Source organism: Parasteatoda tepidariorum, chromosome 7 (genome assembly GCF_043381705.1).
Source record: "Parasteatoda tepidariorum isolate YZ-2023 chromosome 7, CAS_Ptep_4.0, whole genome shotgun sequence".
In the NCBI taxonomy this organism is placed as follows: domain Eukaryota; kingdom Metazoa; phylum Arthropoda; class Arachnida; order Araneae; family Theridiidae; genus Parasteatoda; species Parasteatoda tepidariorum.
This window is the reverse complement of record NC_092210.1, coordinates 2,077,210-2,099,800: the sequence shown is the minus strand read 5'-3', so window position 1 is coordinate 2,099,800 and position 22,591 is coordinate 2,077,210. Positions and strand designations below refer to the sequence as shown.

The 22,591-nt window shown below is 28.5% G+C and overlaps 1 protein-coding gene across 4 annotated transcripts in view; it reads right to left on the bottom strand.

Moving 5' to 3' along the window:
• Positions 1 to 22,591, bottom strand: part of LOC107442136 (agrin) — a 187,935-nt gene that overhangs the window by 44,498 nt on the left and 120,846 nt on the right. For all 4 annotated transcript variants that reach the window (XR_011637173.1, XR_011637174.1, XM_071182999.1 and 1 more), the window contains exons 15-17: positions 21,010 to 21,153; positions 20,671 to 20,916; positions 19,539 to 19,664 (exon numbers count right to left, since the gene is read on the bottom strand). Coding sequence is in view for 2 of the 4 variants with exons in the window: in XM_071182999.1 (XP_071039100.1) it covers positions 19,539 to 19,664; positions 20,671 to 20,916; positions 21,010 to 21,153 (516 nt within the window). In the remaining 2 variants the exon portion in view is untranslated. The remainder of the gene's footprint in view (positions 1 to 19,538; positions 19,665 to 20,670; positions 20,917 to 21,009; positions 21,154 to 22,591) is intronic.

The window sequence follows — 22,591 nt, the reverse complement described above, 5'->3', positions numbered from 1 at the left end:
CCGTAATCCCCGAATGCCCCCATAGGGGCGGGGAGGGGTTAATTAAATTAAATTTTAAATTATTCTGTTAAGCATATTTGACATGTTGCTATCTAGATCAAATTCCAAAAATATGTAAACTTGATATCCAATATTAAAAAAAAAGCAGCAGATTCGAGAAAATAAGTCACCTTAATGTTTTTGATATTTGAAAAGTTACTCAAACCACTTTATTATCTAGGTTCATAAAAATTTGAGAATTACTCCTTACTTTTGAAAATTTCATCGAGTTAGAAAAATCTCACCACAATAGCGATTTTTTAAATAAGTTTACTAACTTTAAAAAAGTGACGAATCAAGCTGGAATTTATTTGCGGCTNAAATAACTCAAATAAATCTATGTAGTTTATGTTAATAATGATTTCAAGAAGCCAGGAAAATGACAACATAGAAACCTATTCATCTCGAAAAATTTTTGGAAATAGATTTTGAAAAAGAAAATTGGTTCTTTATTCATGCAACAGGGCATGTTCATATAGGAGGGTATCTAATCAATCTATTAGCATAAGATATTGATAGCTGGCTCTATCTATTTTGGTTATAAACCACTAAATAAAAGTAGCCAGGAAAATGACAGATTTTCTTGGGACAAACAAATTATTGAAAGAAAAAATTATATTAAACGAAGTTGTTGTAAATAATACCCTCTGCGCATATTCTAGAAATGCTGACACCGGTTGAGATAAAAAAAATTAGATATTGAAAAACTTATAGGAAGTTTTGAAGCTAGTTATTATTGAAAACATTGTTTGGGACATGCCAGGAAAATGACATTCTGAAGTTCAATTAAATGTTTTAACTATACAAAACAGTCAATGCTAGTGCAAAGTCATTTTAAAATGCAAACAGCAATGCAATTTATTCATTTTTTAAAAAAAAAATTTCTTTTAGTATTGTAGTATTAGATCTTGGAGCAAGAGACAGTGAATTGTCATATTTCGTGAGAATCACCCATATATATATATATCACGTGAAAGGTAGACTGCTTATCATAAACTAATAAAAACTTAGAAAAATAGCGATTATGAAATTTGAATAACTATTCATTTTAATAATTTACAACTCAATAACTACTTCAAAGCAGACAAAACAAAGCTCTGAAATTAAAAATGTGTTTCAAAATTTATTGCCCAATCTTCTTCTTTGATACTCAATCAATCTTTGATCAATCCACTTCTTTGATAGTCATCGACTCAACATTAAGAATGGTGTTAAAAAAGAAACTTTTTTTTTTACAAACATGTGATTAGATTAAGCCATTAGGTGAGTACAGCTTCTTAAAACTTCCATCCGTGTTCCATGTTAAAAATTCCATGTACGCAAAGTGCAATGAATGAATACTCAGATAGAAGTAAAATAATTTTATAAACTTCACTAATTTATTTGTACTTTAGCTAATATCCTTGATTTTATTAAAAAATAAAATTTAAAAATGCGACGAAATGCTTTTGAGGTTTATCACTAGGAAAAAAAACTTTTATTTTTTCTGCATTAGGAAAATGCAAAAAGTTATTCCGATTTAAAAACAAAAAATCTTTTTTAATATCTATTTTTTGCACTCATATTAGAAAAAATAGTACTTAAAGACAAAGTTTTTGTGTTTTTTTTTTCTCTTAATGTTCTTAAAAACATACTTAACTGCTTACGGCTGAAATGGTATTTCACCTTAAACTGCACGCTATAATTTTTTTAAAGCATTAGCTAGATTTTAAAACATAATAAAAGTTTTGCAACTAGATGTTAAAACTATAAATTGCATAGAAACATTAAAATAACTATCCCTCCTGGTACGATGGTTGTTAAACCAGGGTTCGTAGGAAAGATTTTAATTAAGAAAAACATCGGCTTTCAATGACGCCCAAAGAAAGATATCCAAATAAATTGTCTTTTCAGCAATTTAGCCCTTATTTTTATATCTTTTTCAAAATGGTCCGTAGGATAAAAAAAAATTTATTTTTATTCGAACAATCGATCCACATTGCCATTGCGATTGGAAGGAAAAAAAATTGCATCACCAACCACTTTCGATTTCAATTACAACAATATATTCTCCCTCAATCGGTGGAAAGCTTACTTTTAAAGTGAACTGTTCCTTGTTTTTTGCATGTGCCAACATGCTTTTTCTGGAAAATGACTACAGACACTTTCATTGAATTACATTTCAGCCTTAAGCATTTGTCTTCCCATTTAACTTCCACACGCTGTTGCAGTTAAAGTTTGGCGTGCTCCACTTTGTCCATTAATCGTAGCGAAGTAGCGTGAACATCGTTTCGGAGGGATGGTCGTAAAGTTAAATGTGAATGTCCATACAATGTCCCGGGGATATCTTGATGGATCCCTGTATGGGAATTTTTCCGCTCTACCGGCGATTAAATAGTTCCAACAGACAGTATTTGCTTACTTCTCAGAATAGTATTGAGTGATTTACAAAAATTTTCGTAGTTCACTGGAAAGAGATGGGATCGTTCGAAGCCTCGTTTAGAAGAAGAAAAAAAAATGAAAACAAAAGATATATTCTTAAATTGAAAGAGAAGTTGTGTAGTTTTCTTTAAGTATAATTCATAGTATTTTAATTAAAAATAAATAAAGAAATCAAGGGGTTTTTGAATAAAAATATATAATTAATTTCGAATGGTTCAATAATTTTTAAATGAATTTAAAGAAAAGAGGGGACAAGACATTTTTTTATTTCTTTATTTTTTCCACAAAAAAAATTATTATTCACTTCAAAATCGACTACAATTTTAAATGGTCAATGGTCTTTAACAAGATATTTTTGAGGAAAATGAAAATCTTATTTATATCTTATTAAAATTTTTTTAGATTTTTAATAAGATATTTTTTTTATTGTACAACGTTTTCTAAAAAAATGATTTCGGCTGTTTATAAAGTGCCCACGTAAACATCCGTGGTTCTATACTTTTTAACTCAATTTAGAGAAAAGAGAGCACATGAAATTTTTTTTTTATTTCTACACATTTTCCAAAAAAATTATTACTACAATTTTAAATGGCCAGTGATCTTTAACAAGATATTTGTGAAGAAAATCTTATTGATATCTTATTAAAATTTTTTTAGATTTTTAATAAGATTTCTTTCTTTACTCTATAACGTTCTCTAAAAAAAATTATTTCGGCTGTTTTTAAAGGGCCCACGTAAACATCCGTGGTTTTATACTTTTTAACTCAATTTAAAAAAAGAGAGCGCACGAAATTTTTTTTTATTTCCACATATTTTCCAAAAAAATTATTATTCACTTCAAAATCTCCTACAATTTTAAATGGCCAATGGTCTTTAACAAGATATTTTTGAAGAAAATCTTATTTGTATCTTATTAAAATTTATTTAGATTTTTAATAAGATATTTTTTTTACTGTATAACGTTTTCTGAAAAAAATTATTTCGGCTGTTTATAAAGGGCCCACGAAAACATCCGTGGTTCTATACTTTTTAACTCAATTTAGAGAAAAGAGAGCACACGAAATTTTTTTTATTTCTACATATTTTCCAAAAAAATTATTATTCACTTCAAAATCGCCTACAATTTTAAATGGCCAATGGTCTTTAACAAGATATTTTTAATGAAAATCTTATTTATATCTTATTAAAATTTTTTTAGATTTTTAATTAGATATTTTTTTTACTGTATAACGTTTTCTGAAAAAAATTATTTCGGCTGTTTATAAAGGGCCCACGAAAACATCCGTGGTTCTATACTTTTTAACTCAATTTAGAGAAAAGAGAGCACACGAAATTTTTTTTATTTCTACATATTTTCCAAAAAAATTATTATTCACTTCAAAATCGCCTACAATTTTAAATGGCCAATGGTCTTTAACAAGATATTTTTAATGAAAATCTTATTTATATCTTATTAAAATTTTTTTAGATTTTTAATTAGATATTTTTTTTACTGTATAACGTTTTCTGAAAAAAATTATTTCGGCTGTTTATAAAGGGCCCACGAAAACATCCGTGGTTCTATACTTTTTAACTCAATTTAGAGAAAAGAGAGCACACGAAATTTTTTTTATTTCTACATATTTTCCAAAAAAATTATTATTCACTTCAAAATCGCCTACAATTTTAAATGGCCAATGGTCTTTAACAAGATATTTTTAATGAAAATCTTATTTATATCTTATTAAAATTTTTTTAGATTTTTAATTAGATATTTTTTTTACTGTATAACGTTTTCTGAAAAAAATTATTTCGGCTGTTTATAAAGGGCCCACGAAAACATCCGTGGTTCTATACTTTTTAACTCAATTTAGAGAAAAGAGAGCACACGAAATTTTTTTTATTTCTACATATTTTCCAAAAAAATTATTATTCACTTCAAAATCGCCTACAATTTTAAATGGCCAATGGTCTTTAACAAGATATTTTTAATGAAAATCTTATTTATATCTTATTAAAATTTTTTTAGATTTTTAATTAGATATTTTTTTTACTGTATAACGTTTTCTGAAAAAAATTATTTCGGCTGTTTATAAAGGGCCCACGAAAACATCCGTGGTTCTATACTTTTTAACTCAATTTAGAGAAAAGAGAGCACACGAAATTTTTTTTATTTCTACATATTTTCCAAAAAAATTATTATTCACTTCAAAATCGCCTACAATTTTAAATGGCCAATGGTCTTTAACAAGATATTTTTAATGAAAATCTTATTTATATCTTATTAAAATTTTTTTAGATTTTTAATTAGATATTTTTTTTACTGTATAACGTTTTCTGAAAAAAATTATTTCGGCTGTTTATAAAGGGCCCACGAAAACATCCGTGGTTCTATACTTTTTAACTCAATTTAGAGAAAAGAGAGCACACGAAATTTTTTTTATTTCTACATATTTTCCAAAAAAATTATTATTCACTTCAAAATCGCCTACAATTTTAAATGGCCAATGGTCTTTAACAAGATATTTTTAATGAAAATCTTATTTATATCTTATTAAAATTTTTTTAGATTTTTAATTAGATATTTTTTTTACTGTATAACGTTTTCTGAAAAAAATTATTTCGGCTGTTTATAAAGGGCCCACGAAAACATCCGTGGTTCTATACTTTTTAACTCAATTTAGAGAAAAGAGAGCACACGAAATTTTTTTTATTTCTACATATTTTCCAAAAAAATTATTATTCACTTCAAAATCGCCTACAATTTTAAATGGCCAATGGTCTTTAACAAGATATTTTTAATGAAAATCTTATTTATATCTTATTAAAATTTTTTTAGATTTTTAATTAGATATTTTTTTTACTGTATAACGTTTTCTGAAAAAAATTATTTCGGCTGTTTATAAAGGGCCCACGAAAACATCCGTGGTTCTATACTTTTTAACTCAATTTAGAGAAAAGAGAGCACACGAAATTTTTTTTATTTCTACATATTTTCCAAAAAAATTATTATTCACTTCAAAATCGCCTACAATTTTAAATGGCCAATGGTCTTTAACAAGATATTTTTAATGAAAATCTTATTTATATCTTATTAAAATTTTTTTAGATTTTTAATTAGATATTTTTTTTACTGTATAACGTTTTCTGAAAAAAATTATTTCGGCTGTTTATAAAGGGCCCACGAAAACATCCGTGGTTCTATACTTTTTAACTCAATTTAGAGAAAAGAGAGCACACGAAATTTTTTTTATTTCTACATATTTTCCAAAAAAATTATTATTCACTTCAAAATCGCCTACAATTTTAAATGGCCAATGGTCTTTAACAAGATATTTTTAATGAAAATCTTATTTATATCTTATTAAAATTTTTTTAGATTTTTAATTAGATATTTTTTTTACTGTATAACGTTTTCTGAAAAAAATTATTTCGGCTGTTTATAAAGGGCCCACGAAAACATCCGTGGTTCTATACTTTTTAACTCAATTTAGAGAAAAGAGAGCACACGAAATTTTTTTTATTTCTACATATTTTCCAAAAAAATTATTATTCACTTCAAAATCGCCTACAATTTTAAATGGCCAATGGTCTTTAACAAGATATTTTTAATGAAAATCTTATTTATATCTTATTAAAATTTTTTTAGATTTTTAATTAGATATTTTTTTTACTGTATAACGTTTTCTGAAAAAAATTATTTCGGCTGTTTATAAAGGGCCCACGAAAACATCCGTGGTTCTATACTTTTTAACTCAATTTAGAGAAAAGAGAGCACACGAAATTTTTTTTATTTCTACATATTTTCCAAAAAAATTATTATTCACTTCAAAATCGCCTACAATTTTAAATGGCCAATGGTCTTTAACAAGATATTTTTAATGAAAATCTTATNTGAAAATGCGTATCACTATTATATATATATATATGCAGGATCAGAAAAAGAACTCCCTCTCGTCCCTTTGCTGCCATGATTCCAGCGTCACAACTTCCCCGCCTCACTATCATCACCACTTCCCCGCACCACCGCCTCTCCCTTTTCTTAATTCAGAGACTCACTCTTCGTTTTGTTGCAGAACAATCAACTGCTTAGCCCAGACGGGGCTTATGTATTCATAACCGGGGCTGACGGCCCATTTTCTTGTTAAAATCATCGGGGCAGACGGCCCACATTTTTTAACTTAATATTTTCTAAAAACATTTCATATTTCTCATATTTCATCATACATGTAAAAATCATTTTGTCATTAAATACTCTATCATTGAAAAACTGTCATTCAAATCATTGAATACAGACACACACACACGCACGCACGCACGCACGCACGCATGCACACACACACACACACACACACACACACACACACACACACACACATATATATATACTCTGTGGCTTCAAGATATCTTCTTCAGTCAGAATATATCTGTAGTCTCAAGGTATCTCCTTCATTTAGAATATGCCATGTAGCCTCAAGATATCTCCTTCAATCAGAATATGCCATGTAGCTTCAAGATATCTCCTTCAGTCAGAATGTACCCTGTAACTTCAAGATTCAGTCGGGATGTGCTCTATAGCTTCAAGATATCCCTTTTAGAAAGCTATAGTATCTTCCTCTTCAAATAAAACAAAAATTCTGTGATTTTTGATGATTAATTATGCTTATATAGATCAAAATCGATGTCCGGTAAACCTGACGACATGTCTGATGATATTACTTTAACAGTAAGAGACAGTGACGATACTGATTCACTCTTAAGTATAGAGGGTTGTGGAAATTTAAGTTTAGTATCTTTTTGAACAGTTGTATGAACTTGTTGTATCCTCATTTTCAGGGAAAGCATTTGAAATTTGGTACATATCTTTTCTTTTAGGTTTCTTACAATAGCAACAATTAGGGCCAAATGTATAACTTAGAAAATCTTGATCCTATGTTTTCATTGATAAAAGCTAGATACTATCTCGGCGTGTTCAGCGTTTTTATACATAGAAATTCTTTTATCTTACTTAACCATTCATTAAATTCAACAATTACATGTAGTGAGTATAACTCGTGTGAATAACAGTAAATAAATATTTAAAAAATATGATATTGGGACACATGTGAACTGTAAAAATTTTGCCCAATTGTTCTGTTTATGAGTGACCACTCATCTTCTTTATGCTTAGTTTAAAAAAAAATGAAAACAAATTCCTAACTCTATCTAAACATTTATTTTAAGATATGGAATATTCTTCAATAATTTATTTCTGTTCATCAATTAGCTTAAACTATTGCGCTGGAAAAAAAAATATAGCCAAAACTACCAGACTGTGTTACTGGCTCTATGGGAACACTAAAAAAAGATCTATCACTTTTTATGGAAGTGCTATGGTAATTATTTCGGTAAAATTAACAATAAAATATGGTTTTATAATATATCCTAAAATTGGTAAATGTAAATTTGTAATTTTATCTGGATACCTTAGTGCATGACATAAATGCTATTTATTTAATTCTCAACTTCGTATTTTTACTTAGTGTGAGATAATAAGAACTAAAGGTTTGAAAGCCTAAATTTCCGGTAAACTGTTGCCATATGGAAGGAAGAATTACCAAAGGAATGGTTAAAATACCATATATTCTGGTTTTATTCATGTAATTATGCTTTTTTATTTTCATTAGAAATGTTTTCACAATACAAAACGTTTATTTGACCATAATTTTAACTTAGCCTCCATGATCCTCTCGCCTGCAATGGCCAGTTGCGGGAATGCTGTTCTAATAAGATCATATGTGACAAAAGGTATATATATGACAAAAATTCAGATGTGAACTATTTTCCGTTTCCTTTCCTTCATTCTTAGAAAATTTCAAGCGCTTAGTTGATAAGGAAGTAGTTTTGTTTTTTTATTTTGAAATATAATTAAAATACTTTTTACAATGTCCCGAAAAAGTTTTTCAGTTTGTTTAGTAATTATTAATTAATTTATTTGTATTCAAGAAATACTTTAGCATAAATTTTTTTTTTTTTTTAGAAATTCCAGATAATTTTATAATTTTTGCAGTTTTCATTGCATCTTAACATTTTCGAGTTCCTCAAATAAAACAAAATGTTTTCAGGCAGGACATTTATCAATAATTTTCAGTTGATTTCCCTAAATTGAATATTAATATATGCTGAATATGAAGTATCAATAGTAATATCTTCTATATTAAACCAATTGGGACAATCTTCCTTTTAAAAAGTTTTCACTTTTTAAATATTTAAAAAAAAACGGTTGCATGTGTGTTTTATTTTTAAAATATATTTTCAGAAACAACCACTGTATACTATTATGTATTAATAACTGAAAATATATCTACAGTTAAAACACAGTCATCTTTAAAGTTACAGTAGTAGGTAACAGAATATAATACCTACTTGGTAACAAGCATGTACCACGACTTTTGCCACTGTTTGTCATATATACAACACTTTTTGTGTTCAAACATTAATTGGGTAATATCTGCGAAATGATCTTGAAAATTCGTTTCATAGTCAAACATGTATAAAAAAAAAGAATTTTTTTAAACTAAAATTAAAAACACAATAAGCGTTTTTCAAAGCAAATATATTTCTTTTAAAACAAAACTCTTTTTATTTGTAACAAAAACAAAGAAAAAAAAACTGCTTTATTTTATTTATTTTTTCTTCCGAAAATGCCATCCAAAACATTGTTTATATTCTTATTAAAATTTTTATGAAATCTACCAGAATAAAGCGAAATAGATATTTTTTTCCTCTCATTTTATCTTGCACAATTTTAATCTTTTAAAAATAAGCATATTTAATATAAACCTGAAATTTTTAAATAATAAGAAACACAAGACAGTTATAGCCTGGGGCAAATTTTCAATTCTAATTGGTCCCACTGAGTTGTCACCTCAAGATATGTGTAAAAAAAGCCATTCTTGTTTGTCGATTTTGAGTTTTAAATAATATTTCATATAATCAAGACATCATTAGTTGTTGTTTCCTTAGGGGCATTTAGGGATAGACTAGAAACGCTTAATACTTAAACTTTTTGTTCTCGTTTTTCCAGTTTTTGTAACGAAAACCACTTGCTTTTAATTAGGGTGTTATAGTGGAAGCTTGCAATTATTTGTTGGTTTCATACGTTTAAATGTATGTTTACTTTTTGTGTTTTCTTTAAAGGAGTTATACAAAGCATCTTAAGTGTAAATAGGAGTATTTTGAATTGCGCTAAATAATTGGATTTTCCTTTAGCTACTCTTTTAAGAGCAATAAAATCTTTAAAATAAAATAAAATCACCTTTTTATAAAGAAACCAAACTAAGGTGAATCTGCATTTGAAAAAAATAAACGTGAAAAAATTCTCTCAAACAAAAACAACCACTACTACGACTATTCGAGACTATTTATGGGTGTTTATTTTTCCCGTCAAACGTAGTTTATGCTCAGTTGCATTTTATACACAATACCTATATAATAATACAAAATTTTGAAAATGCGTATCACTATACAAACTGGAGAGTATACAGCTACCTTTGCGCCAAAGCCAAATTTGTTTGTCAAACCTTGAACGACATAAAATATTTGATGCGTACACATATTTTTATTAGCGTTTTGTTACGAAAATTTCTGTCAACATGTTTGTTTCGCAGCACACGCATACTCTTTGGCGCAAAAAAAGTTTTCTTAACATGTCAGATATTTTTACAGTGCTTGTGTGCTTTTAGTCCTGCAAAAACGAAAAATTATACTTTAATTAACATCTGTCAATATTATTAAATGGCTTCATGGTATTTACTTTTTTTCAGCGTCTGTTTTATTCGTCGCAACGTTCTCTCGGTGTAATTTACAAACCAATTTAATTTTAAGAATTAGTTTAAGTATGTACTATGTATTTCATCCTAAACTTACTTTAAATTTTATCACGAAAGTATTTTTGAGACTCTTATGAGTTCCATATACTATTCATTTTAATGTTACTGAACATCAAAAATGGTGGCATCTACTTAACTCCGAAAGTAATGTGTTCCGCAGTGGACTGATTTTTCTTTTATAACCGTCGTTGAACAACCGATTTTTGGGTTTACGACTACTAATGTTCAACTCCGTAGCCTTGTCATTTTGAACCAATCCAGAAGACAAGGGAACTCCAGGATCAAGTATTGGGAGAAATTTGACTTCGGGGAGGACTTTTTAATGGAACTAACCCCCATTTGAGTTACATGGACAGGAAGACCACGAGAACCTCCCACGGTTAGCCTGATAGCAAGGGGACTCTACCCCATGATCCGTCTACCACTAAGGATATTTTACAACAGCACTGCGGTCGGTGCCATCCGGATGCGGATTCGTATCGACCAACTATTGCTGGGATTCGAACCCGGTTCACCTCATTGGAAGGCGAACGCTCTATCCCCTCAGCCATTGCGGGTCGCAGTTGACAGATTGTAAAGAAATGGTTCCCAGTAGAACATTTAAGTCAAGAATCACTGGCTGCGGTCAGTAAGCGGGTGGGTGACCACTTTGTGGGTATAGTGGTTATCGTCCATGTCAACTGTCATCTATGAAAAGGTACCCCATCATAGAATCGAGTTAACATGTCTTATATACTACTGAATTGTAATTGTATATTTGTAGTGGTAGATACGCTACAACTATAATCAGCCTGCGTAGAAACGGAGGGTGCGTGGCATCAGCCCTCCTTAAACGGTTCTACAGTAAAGTGCTCGACTTCGAGCGCAGGTCAGCGGGATACCAAAGCAGGGGAGCCATCCCCACTGCAGAGGATCAAAATTGCGATGGCACGTCTTCGGATCATCCTCAGGGATGTTTCCCAGACCGTCACCAATAACCCATTGTGCAGCTCTAGTGTGACGTAAATAAAGTACCTACCTACCGGAAGTAATCTTAGACGACATTCTTGGTGTTTCCCAATACAACTTTCTCCATTAAAGTGCTGACGTCATTTTTTGTGTTAATGTGCGTCAAAACCTTTTTATAATATGGATGCTAGATAATATTAATGAATTTTTCATTGATAATTCCAAATAAACTGTATAAAAATATGAAAATATACAGATCACATCTCTCTTGTCTCATATCATCAGAAAATCTTCAATTTTTTAATTATGTTTTTAATCTCAAAATTATTTAATTCGGTGCAGTTATTGATTTCATGAAACTAATGAAAAACTTTCATGAGAATCTATCAAAATGTACAAGACGAGAGGTAAAGAAACATCAATAAAACATAAAATTTTATTTATTAAATGAAGATCGCAAGTTTGCATATATTAATGCAAAATTGTTAATCTTTCTAAAAAATAATTAAAAAAATTTATTTATGTGTCAGTAAAAAACTACTTATTTCAAAAACTTTGATTTATAATTCCATGCTTCCCCTTAAAAGCATACATAATGTTGTAAATTTACGCAACGCTAATAACTATAATGGGAAATTTGATTTACTAGTTCCTGTTTAAAACCATATTTAAAACAGACAAGTTATAATAAAACTATACGGTTTAGTAGTAAGAATTACATTTAGAGTTATACATAATTATACAGATGTGATCCTGAATAATTGTGAGAAATTAGTTTGAAAACAATGAATAATTTCGTTATTAATGATAGTTATTAGGGTGAAAGGTGTTCGGCATTATGTATGCTTGCAAAGCATAAGTAACACAATTATTGTGCTACTACTCAACGATAATTCATTTTTATACAAAGTTAGATCTTCGGAGAAATGATAATTTATCTAATATTTGATCTCAAGTTAATGAATGGAATTTAGGAAATAAATGCAATTATCTCATGAATATAATTTAACGGTGATGTTTAGCATTTTATCATTCCTTTTTAGCTAATAATTAAATTATTTCCTGAGTGTTAAAATAAAAAAATATGTATAAAAAATATTTTCTCTGAACCATAATTAATTTTTTCTCTGCGCAACGAAAAACTATTTCAAATTTACTATGAGTTTCTACATAAATATTACTAACTGACTAACTGGCTGTTTCAATTAAGTTTATTTTTGATGGTGAGATGCTTTTTACATCCCTATGATTGATGCTTACTTTTATTGTTTGAATTGTTATTCTTTTATAACTTTATGAACCAGATTATGTTTAGAAAAAAAAACAATCAAATACGCGATACAAAAAATTTTTTTAACTCAGATTCACCAAACTCAACAAATCACAGTTCACAACAAATCGCACTCAACAAAGTCAATGCAAATAACCCAATGTTTAAAAATAAGTTAGTCAGTCAAAACCCAAGAGTCATAGTTTTTTTAATCTGTAAATAGTTGTTAATACAACTATAATCTAAATAATGGTACTCCGTCACCTTATGTTATAAAACTACTTTAAATATTCAAACGATAACATCGCCTTGTTACTACTCACTATATCTTAAAAATGATTATTTTTTATAGTAATAACAAATACGAAAAATTAAATCTCATATAAAATAGATAGATTGTATTATTTAAGGATTTTTTTCATGTCATAGTTCCTAAATATTTCTTCAGAAAAAATAATTACTATTCTTATTTGATAATTAAAATTTTAATAATTTAGTCTAATCTGGCTCTATTAACAACTAGTCAATTGAAAGGATGTACTTTTATTCTATCAAATCCTATTTGAATATTCTTTTGGATGTGTTCGGAATTTAGATTAAAGATTAATATTTACATAATACGTAAATGAAACTGTTTATTTACTTTTTAATCCTAAAGGGCCATTTAGGAAGGAAATAGAATTTTTGAAGAGAAGAAGTTAATTTGGTGTAATTGCATATTTTTCGTGTTATCTTTTGAATTTCAATTTGTTTAAACATTGAACAATTTAAATGAGCCGTAAACGTAAACGATGAGAAAAATAACGCATATCTTTGCAATGAATAGTTGTCAATTTAAAATCTCTATCTTCGCGAAAAAAGAATTTTCTTTTTCCTTCATTATTTGCTTACAATAGATTGCATATTAGAATGCGAAACAATAGACCTAATCTGCGACCTTTAAATCCAACTCGCATACATAAGTAAATAAATCAGTATCTTGTTTTAAAAATTCCTTTTTCAATTTAATTCAAAATAAAAATACTCTTTCAGAATTAAATTATTGGTTAATATTATTTTTAAAAAAAATATACCTTTGGATTGAATTATATTCTTATATTTAATATTAAATCAAACAGTCGGCATCATTTTACAAAACAAAATTTATTTTTCAAACAAATTGTTTCAATTCATTAAGAAGCGTATTAATAACTATTATAAAAATAGAATTTGTTTTCATATATTGTTAGTATATGGTTGGAAATGCTAAATATCAATAATTAAACTCACTAGAAATATAATTTTTAACTTTATGCTTATTGTTAGTAAAATAATTGTTTGCATTGTTTGGAAATGAGAGAAAGATTAGTTTGCATGAAAATTTAAGGAAACTCTTGGGGTGAAACTTTTCCATAAAATAAATTTTAATTTTATCAAAATAAAATATAGTATTATATTTCGATTATTTTAAACGCTTCGCGTGGAATAATCGTCAATGTTTTATTTTACAAAAGCCACTATGCTTTAGTAATGAAATGTTAATTACAATTAAAAATTAATGTAAAATAATTAAGTATAATATTTTTTAATATTTTCCTCTTAATTAAATTTATGTTATGTATGCAAGAATTGTTCGTAAAAAAATGTTTTTTTTTTAAAAAAATTGTTTAATAAATGCTACGCTTGCTTACAAGAAACATCTAGTAAAGTGACACAGAAATGGAGTTTATATCGCATAGATAAAAATATATAGCTGCATTGTGTGCAGTTTTAAAAATAATGAAAAAAATTGCAGATTCAAAAAGATAAGAAAAAGAATTTTAAAAAAAGTGACACCTAATTTTAAATTTTAAAAAGGAAACTTGGCTTGTTGACCATAGTAACCAAAACAACCGAATTAAATTATCCTAAAGAGGATTCAGGATAAGCAAAAAAGGAAAAAAAAAACAAGCAAGCAAATTTTATTAAAAAAATAACTTGAATTTACATATATGTTGCTTATATCAGTATTTTTTTGACGAAGCAAATATTGGATGATTGAAAAATTATGAATAGCAAAAAAGAATTTATGTAATAGGTAAACGGAAGCGAAAAAAAAACCACTGAACAATGTTCTCAAAAATTTTACTTTGAAAAGTGAGTGTAGTTTGAAACTACAATAACTCTAAAATTACAAACTTAAATTTTCATAAATCCTAAATAAAGTGGATCGAAATTTCTTCATTTTATTTTGCTATTTTTAAGTCATGAATGGCGCTCTTTCATACACTGGTATGGAAGAATTTCAACATTCGCAGGCGAAATTGAAAAATTTTATTCTTTACAAAAGCACGAAATTTTGTAAGAAAATGTGATTCCAGTCTATATAAATATTAATTTTTGCGCTTGTTTGCAGTGAAAATAACAGTAAAATGAAAACTTTAAAATTGCGAAAATGTATGATCTAAGAACATCCTCTTTTAAAGATATGACGAAGAACGAATTTAATTCATAATGGTTGAAACACTAATAATAAATATATTGTTTAAGAAAATCTAAATAATGAGTAAATTCGTTTTTAATTTAATAAAATAAAGTAAAAACATGCAAACCCCAGTTTTTAGAGGGAAATAAAGAAGCTTAAACGCGCTTAAATAAAAGAAAAAATTTTCGCTTTCAAACAGTTATTGATTTGAAAAATTGATCCTTCTTTAATTTTTCTCGAATGTCGGAATAATTCTATGTTATAACTTGGTTTAAATTAAAAAAATAAAATTATCAAAATCGTATTGGCAACCGCTATTAATCAGAGCAAGCATTGGTTACTAATTTTACATCTAAAATCGGTTAGTGTAAGGAATAACGGACAATGAATGGACCTTAAGAAATGTAAAAAAAGTCAGTGTAGGGAATACCGGGAAATGTATTTCAATATAAAAAAATAACTGTTGAGAATACAAGGGAATTATTTACCGGACTATGTAATGATTTGCTATTTTTAACACAGTTACCAAAAATGGTGTTTGCCTTAATAATAACCAGTTAGAAATGTAATGATCGTTGGTTAGTTTACTATTTCGGCATATGTAATTTAAACCAACCAACTTAATCTATAACTTTAATGACTATCTTAATTTTATAAACCTGATAACACAATTTACTGCAAATCATTACATAACTTGATTGATTTTTAAGCGCAGTATTGATTTTTAACCATTTCTGCTGAAGTTTTGGATGTTCAATTTAACGTAACATTTCGTTTTATTGCACAAAAACTAAGATTTAAAAATTTGAAAGTATTAACCTGTTTAAAAAGTGTACAGAAATTACGATTGAATTAAAAAGTAATATTCGATGCTTATTTCGAGAATTATTAATTGTTAAACTTATTGGAAAAAATACCATTCGGGCTACTCTACAGACCACAGGAAGACAACTACAGAAAAAAATTAGGCATGCTGAAATGGCCACATTTGTTTGTGAACTTATCGTAGAGTTTTCTTTTTTTTTCGAAGTTCTAATTTGTTTGAAACTTATTAATATTTTTAGTGCTTTTTTGCGATTTTTTTAATCCCTTTTTTGAAAAACGTTACATTTTGCTTTGCAGAGGTGCGAAGAAAATCGTACAAGGAATTTGATGGAATCGAAAAAAATTCGATTCGATTGTTAGTTCTAGAATCTTTAATTGTTAAACTATTAGTTATAAAAAAAACTATTTCGACCATCTACTGTTCGTTGAATTTAATATGCTAATAGGAACATTTTGTTACATAATTTTAACCAGAGTTTTTCTTTTTTGTAATTTCTGTTTTTTCGAAAGTTATAGAAAATTTAAGTGCTTTTCGTGTGATATTTTTCATGCTTTATATGCTTTAAATATTGACTATTTATCCATGGTTGCAGAAAATTTATTTTTTCCTTATGAGATCTTCATTTTGCTATTCAATAATCTCGAGCTCGAGAAATGTCAATCAAAAGTAGAAAGGAAAAGCGATAGAGATTACGAGTTGCCAGATATAAGTCTTAACATTTTAGTAAAATTAAATGGAAAACAAATACAGACAAGAACCATTCCCTATTCAAATTGTTATAAGTTTAATCAACGAACAAAACTATTTCAACGAATAAAACTCATTTAGTTCTACGTGCTGAGTCAGTCATTCTGTATTCCTTAGGTTAAACTTTTTTTTAAAAGTTCAGGTGACTATATTTCAAATCCTATTAATATTTTAATGAGATTAACATTTTAAGAAATTTTCTTACTAAAAAATTGCATGTTTTGAAATTAAAATGCTTTGGGTTTTGTGGAAAATATTGACGTTTAAAAAGAAATAAACAATGATTAATAAGAATCAATAATGGGAGTAGGCGGGTGGAGAAATCCTAGTATGTTTAAGAAAAAAAACAAAATCTCTAAACACAGATTCCGTTTTTAAATTTATTTCGGTATTATTCTTCTTAAAAGGTTACTGAAACCGTGAAGGAAGTAAATTAACAATGAACGTATTGATTAGGTTAAACAAGATAATGAGCAAATTTTCTATTTTATGCAAACAATAAAATAAAAAAATCCTCATACGGCAAACACCTGCTTTTAAAGAAAATAAAGACCGTTACACGAGTTTAAAAGAAAATAATTTTTCTCCCTTCCTTTACACAATTATTGAATTGAAAAATTAATTATCCTTAAGTTTTTCTAAAAAGTAGCAATGATGTTGGATTACATCTTGGTTTAAATAAAACCTCTTTTTTTTTTTCCTTGGCCCATATCGCGCTAGCGAGTTTATCTTCCTTTTGTTGCAGCCATTGGTTACCTAGGCAACTGAACCCAATTCCCTTAGAAAGTCTCCAATTCATCTTAAAAAACAAAGTAGGATAAGCAAAAGAGGTTAAGGAAGAAAAAAAAAACCTGTGAGTTGTTAGTGACTGGAAGACGTTAAGTAATGAAGAAAGGCTAGAGTACATCTAAAAACAAGTTTTTCTTTTAAATTTAATTTACTGGCACCCTCTTAGCATGAACTAATGCTGTTCACTGTATCTTCTTTCTGCACTTATCATTGATTTTTCTTTACCAAAAAGACAAGAGGAGATGTTTATAAAAAAAAAAAGGAGAGTCTTGTAAAATACTTAAGTGAAAGTTTTCAGTCCCTAATATCGACTAATTGTATCATTGGGAACAAGCCACTGACAGGGAATGTTGCATGTACGTTGAAATCAAAATAAAATTTAAAGAAAGGAAAACTCCTCCTGGGACCATCTGTCTTTATATTTTTTTTAGAGGTAGCGAGGAACTATTTATTACGGAATGTGTTCAGAGAGCGTTTACTTTGAAAAGAAGTTTAAAAGAATTTTATTCATTTAAATGGTATGGAGCGTGATTTTTTGAAGCATTATTCATGAGAGACTAGTTGAATATATTGGAATGAGTGCCATTTTCTTTGAGATTTGAAAAATGTTTAACGATCTGCAGAATGTGACATTATTTTTTTTAATGTTCCTTGTGTGATTCATTTTGGTAAATCTTATCCTTTCTATGTACTATATTAAAGTAAATTAATGCTACGATAATGTGTTCTAGTTATTTTTTCCAAAACAAAATATGTAATAAAGAATTTTTTTTAGAAGTTTAAAAAAAATAAAGATTTTAAAATTTTTTTGATTTTTTTGGTCATTGTTTTTTTTTTTGAAAAAAAACTTTAAAAAATTAAAAAAAAAGATTTTTTTTAAATGTGTTTATAAAATGTTTATAAAAAGAAAGCCATTTTGGTCTTGTTGTAAATTGTGACGCGCATACAAGCCAAGCTCACCGGCCGTTGGTTTTACTAATTTAGTCAGGAATGTGCAGCTTTTCCTTGATAGGAGAGCACCGTGAAGGTAAAGCACGGCAAAAAAAATTTCTAGAGGGCCAAGTGAAATAGTACTTAGAGAAACATTCGGCCTTTTATATAGACTAATTGTATGATTTGGAACATGCCACTGATAGGGTATGGATCCATGTACATGGATCATACCCTGTAATCATAATAAAATTTAAACCGAGAAAAAATTTTCCACAGGCTATATGTCTTTATTTTTTAGAAATCGAGAAAACTTTTAATTAGAGAGTAAGTTCAGAGAGCTTTTACTTTAAAAATAAGAATATGGAGAGTGATATTTTAAAGCTAAAGACTGATTGAATAGCAATGAGAGTTATTTTCTTTGGAATTTAAAAATGTTTAACAATCTGCAAACTATAGAATTGATTTTTAATGTTCTTTTTGTGATGCATACTGGTATATCTTATCATGAACCTTTATATATGCTATTTTTTTAAAAAACAAAAACTGTAATGCAACCATAACACCCACCGGTAATTTTTTTGACAAAACAATATATATATAATGCATGGCAATATATACAAAAGAAATTATATCACAATATATATGTAATAAATTATATGAAAATAAATTATGTATAAAACTCGTTAAAATAAAAAAAAACATATATGCTTAAGAAATAATTTCATTATTACAATACTTTTAAATTTCATGTTTACACTTTCTCGCGATTACTTGTTTTACGCAATTACTTACGCTTCGTCATAATTACAATATTTCTTTCTTCTACTACCATATGTATTAATCTCATAAAATATTTGAGGCTTAAAGATTTCAAACATGTAAACACGTCCAATACAAGAAATTGAGTGTTTTGCTGTCCCTTTTAAGACCGTTTAAAAGCAAATTTAATTACGAAACAATCGAGATTTTCTATTATAAAACTTTAAGCATCAATATTTACGGTTAAACATTAAATAAAATAAAATCCTTCTTTTTGAGTAAGGAATTTTCCTTAAAAAATTGTTTATCACCTTTTTTTCAAGTTTTACTAGCATTTATTTATTTTGTACTGTTCCATAAACAGTTTGAACAATAAAGAAGAAATTATTAAAAACTACACTATCGTGTAAAGGTAATTGATTTCTTTCTGCGTTTAAAATAATAACTTGTTATGCATTAGATATTTAGCTTATAATATACTACTTTAAGAATTTTGAGATATGACACCCTCACCTTCATGTGACACAGTCATATTTTCCTTGAAATAAAAAGTTCTTTTTTCCAAATGATTAAAGGCAGAAAAGTTGGCTGCAGGTAGAGAACGTTTCAATTTGTAGTTCTTCTTCCTTTTATGCAATTCTGCGAATAAAAACAAAAAATATATTTAGCATTGATTGATGCTAATGTAATGCAAGCTTTTAACTGCTACCCCTACCATTTTTTTTGAGGGAAAAAAAATTGCAAATTTCATTTTTTATTTCATTTATGAATGCAAGGAACTAAAGCAAAACATAATACACAAGTTATAAGTTGAAATTTTAATTTCTTTCATGCGTCAAAAATATTTAATTTGCCATCCATTTATTATCCCAAATTATCTCGGGCAAATGAAAAAAATTAAATATTAGTCTGTGTATAGGTTCACATCTTCATCATCTGAAAAATCATCTGCATTACTTTCACTTTAGCTCACCAGCACCATTTTTTTACTCTTTCTTCTCTGTCAATTCATCCACCATCGTATTATACAATTGTACAAAAGATATTTGCAGTCCCACAAATAGCAAAACTCCCAAACAAATATTGGCAAACTTCCAATCACAGCAGATTATTATTAATTTTTTTTTTTTGCTTCCGGCCGAATAAAAACAGAACGTTTTGAACAATTCTGCCATGCCCGAGTTTACTCGGGATAATAAATATTTATATATTCAATTATATTATATTCAATATATACAAATATTCAATATATACAAATTTCAATCTATACAAATTTCTCCCAATGCTCGATCCAGGAGTTCCCTCGTCATCTGGATTGGGTTCCAAATGACAAGGCTACGGAGTTGAACATTAGTTGTCGTAAACCCATGAAATTGGGTCTGCTGTTCAACGACGGTGATGAAATAAAATCTATACATACCGGAGTTAACTCGGGATAATGAGGGAAGCGTTTAAGAACACGTAGTTAGTTAAGAACTAATTTGTAATGCATGGTTTTCAAAAGTTACTAATAATAGCAGTATTTAATTTAATTTTTATGTGCCCGTATAATCAAAAGATTAACTCTTGTATGTAAAACAAATTTTAAAAAAAACTGAATGTTTTTTTTTCTTGGTGGCAGATATTTTTGAGTTATTATTCTTACCTTTTGCACAAGCTTCTTGAAAAGCAATCGTAATAGTCTTCTGATATCTGCAACTAAACAGTTTCATTTGACACTCAGATCCGTACGTGTTACCGTCGGATCCACATACGGGGTCTTTACTATCTTCTGCTGAGCACTGAATGTCACAGATACATTGAGCATGACCTTCAATAACCTCTCTGCACTGAGCACCATGGAAGCACATGAGTTCATCGCAGGAACCACTTATAGGCTGGGCTATAGACTCTAAATGAGAAAAAGCGAAGAACTTGATTAGAAACAAAAAGGGTAAAAGGATGCGTTTTATGTGATTGCGAAAGCTTATATCGATTTCATTACCATCGACACAGCCATCAGGAGTTAAAACTGTTTTTTCTGGACATATATCACATTTCATCCCATGTATTCCTTGTTTACATACGCAGCGTCCCGTCATTTGCTCGCAGTCATCCCTTACTGAGCCATACAAGTTGCAGGTACAAGCTAAGAGATGACAAAACATGTCGATGTAATAGTCACATAATAGGGTAAAATTGAAGATACAATCGAGACATACAAGTTGCAGGTACAAGATAAGACGCTTAAAATATTCCAAGATAAAACTGGAATGGATACAAGAAATACAGAATAATACATATAAGAATAACATTGAAGTTACAATGCATATACAGTCCCTGGCATTATTATTGGACGCACTGTAAGATTCTACGTAAAATCTTCATTGTCAGGTAATACTATACTGCTTTATTGTTATTGTGTGTCTGAAACCGGTTTGCACTTGTTTGCGTTCGTATATTAATTGGTTAATATTGTAATGCAACCCGTTGANTTAAAAAATCTCCTGAATATAAACCCATTACATGTATGTTTAAATATAAAAGTATTACATATAAACTCTTGCAAATCATGCAATTATTAAAAAACTACAGTGCGTCTAATAATTTCGTCTAATTATTACAATATAATAATATAATACCTGGTATAATAAATATTCCATATTTATACAATATATCGTCTAATGTATCCAATCGTAAAATTTATATTATATATCGCCAAATTTAACCCATTGATACACGAACGTAAACAAATTAAAACCGGTTTCAGTCCTGTCAAAACAACAAAGCTGTATAGTATATACTGATAATTACGATTTCACATCAAATCTTATAGTGTGGCTAATAATTTGGCCAGGAACTGCATATTTTTTAAAAAAATGTAAAGTAGAATCCTAATTTTTTTTATTTTCTAAAAGCTGTCAAAACATGTAATTTAACGTTCTGAAATTCAGTAAAAATGCATTGAATTTCGAAATTTTTCTTGCAGGTAGCAGTTTGCAATGCAAATATCATACAATTCGCGAGTATTTTAATCGGTATTGATAATCTCTTGTTCAGGTACTTTATTTGTCGTACCAGGAGGTATCGTATTATTTTACTGGGAAGAGCGAATATTCCTGCCAAAACTTTACTTATCTTGAGTGTCATATTCTCGCGTTATTGAGGAGTTGCGCGATAAATATCGTGTAGTTAAAGTGACTAATAAAACAAACGCGATACAATTATTTTACCTTTTCAAGACTTCTGTATCAGTAGGTGATAACATAAGAGCCAGTGAGACATATGTGCCAATTCAGCCAATTAAGAAATTGCGCAAGAAATATCCTGCTGCAAATAGTATCCGATAACTTAATGGTGACACGATTAATTCACCATTACAAGACAACTGGATCAAATGACGAAAAAAAGAACCGATAGGGCTCCCATTTCAGCCAAATAAGAAGTTGCGCAAGAAATATCCTGCTGCAAATAGTATCCGATAACTTAATGGTGACACGATTAATTCACCATTTCAAGACAACTGGATCAAATGACGAAAAAAGGAAACCGATAGGGCTCCTATTTCAGCCAAATAAGAAGTTGCG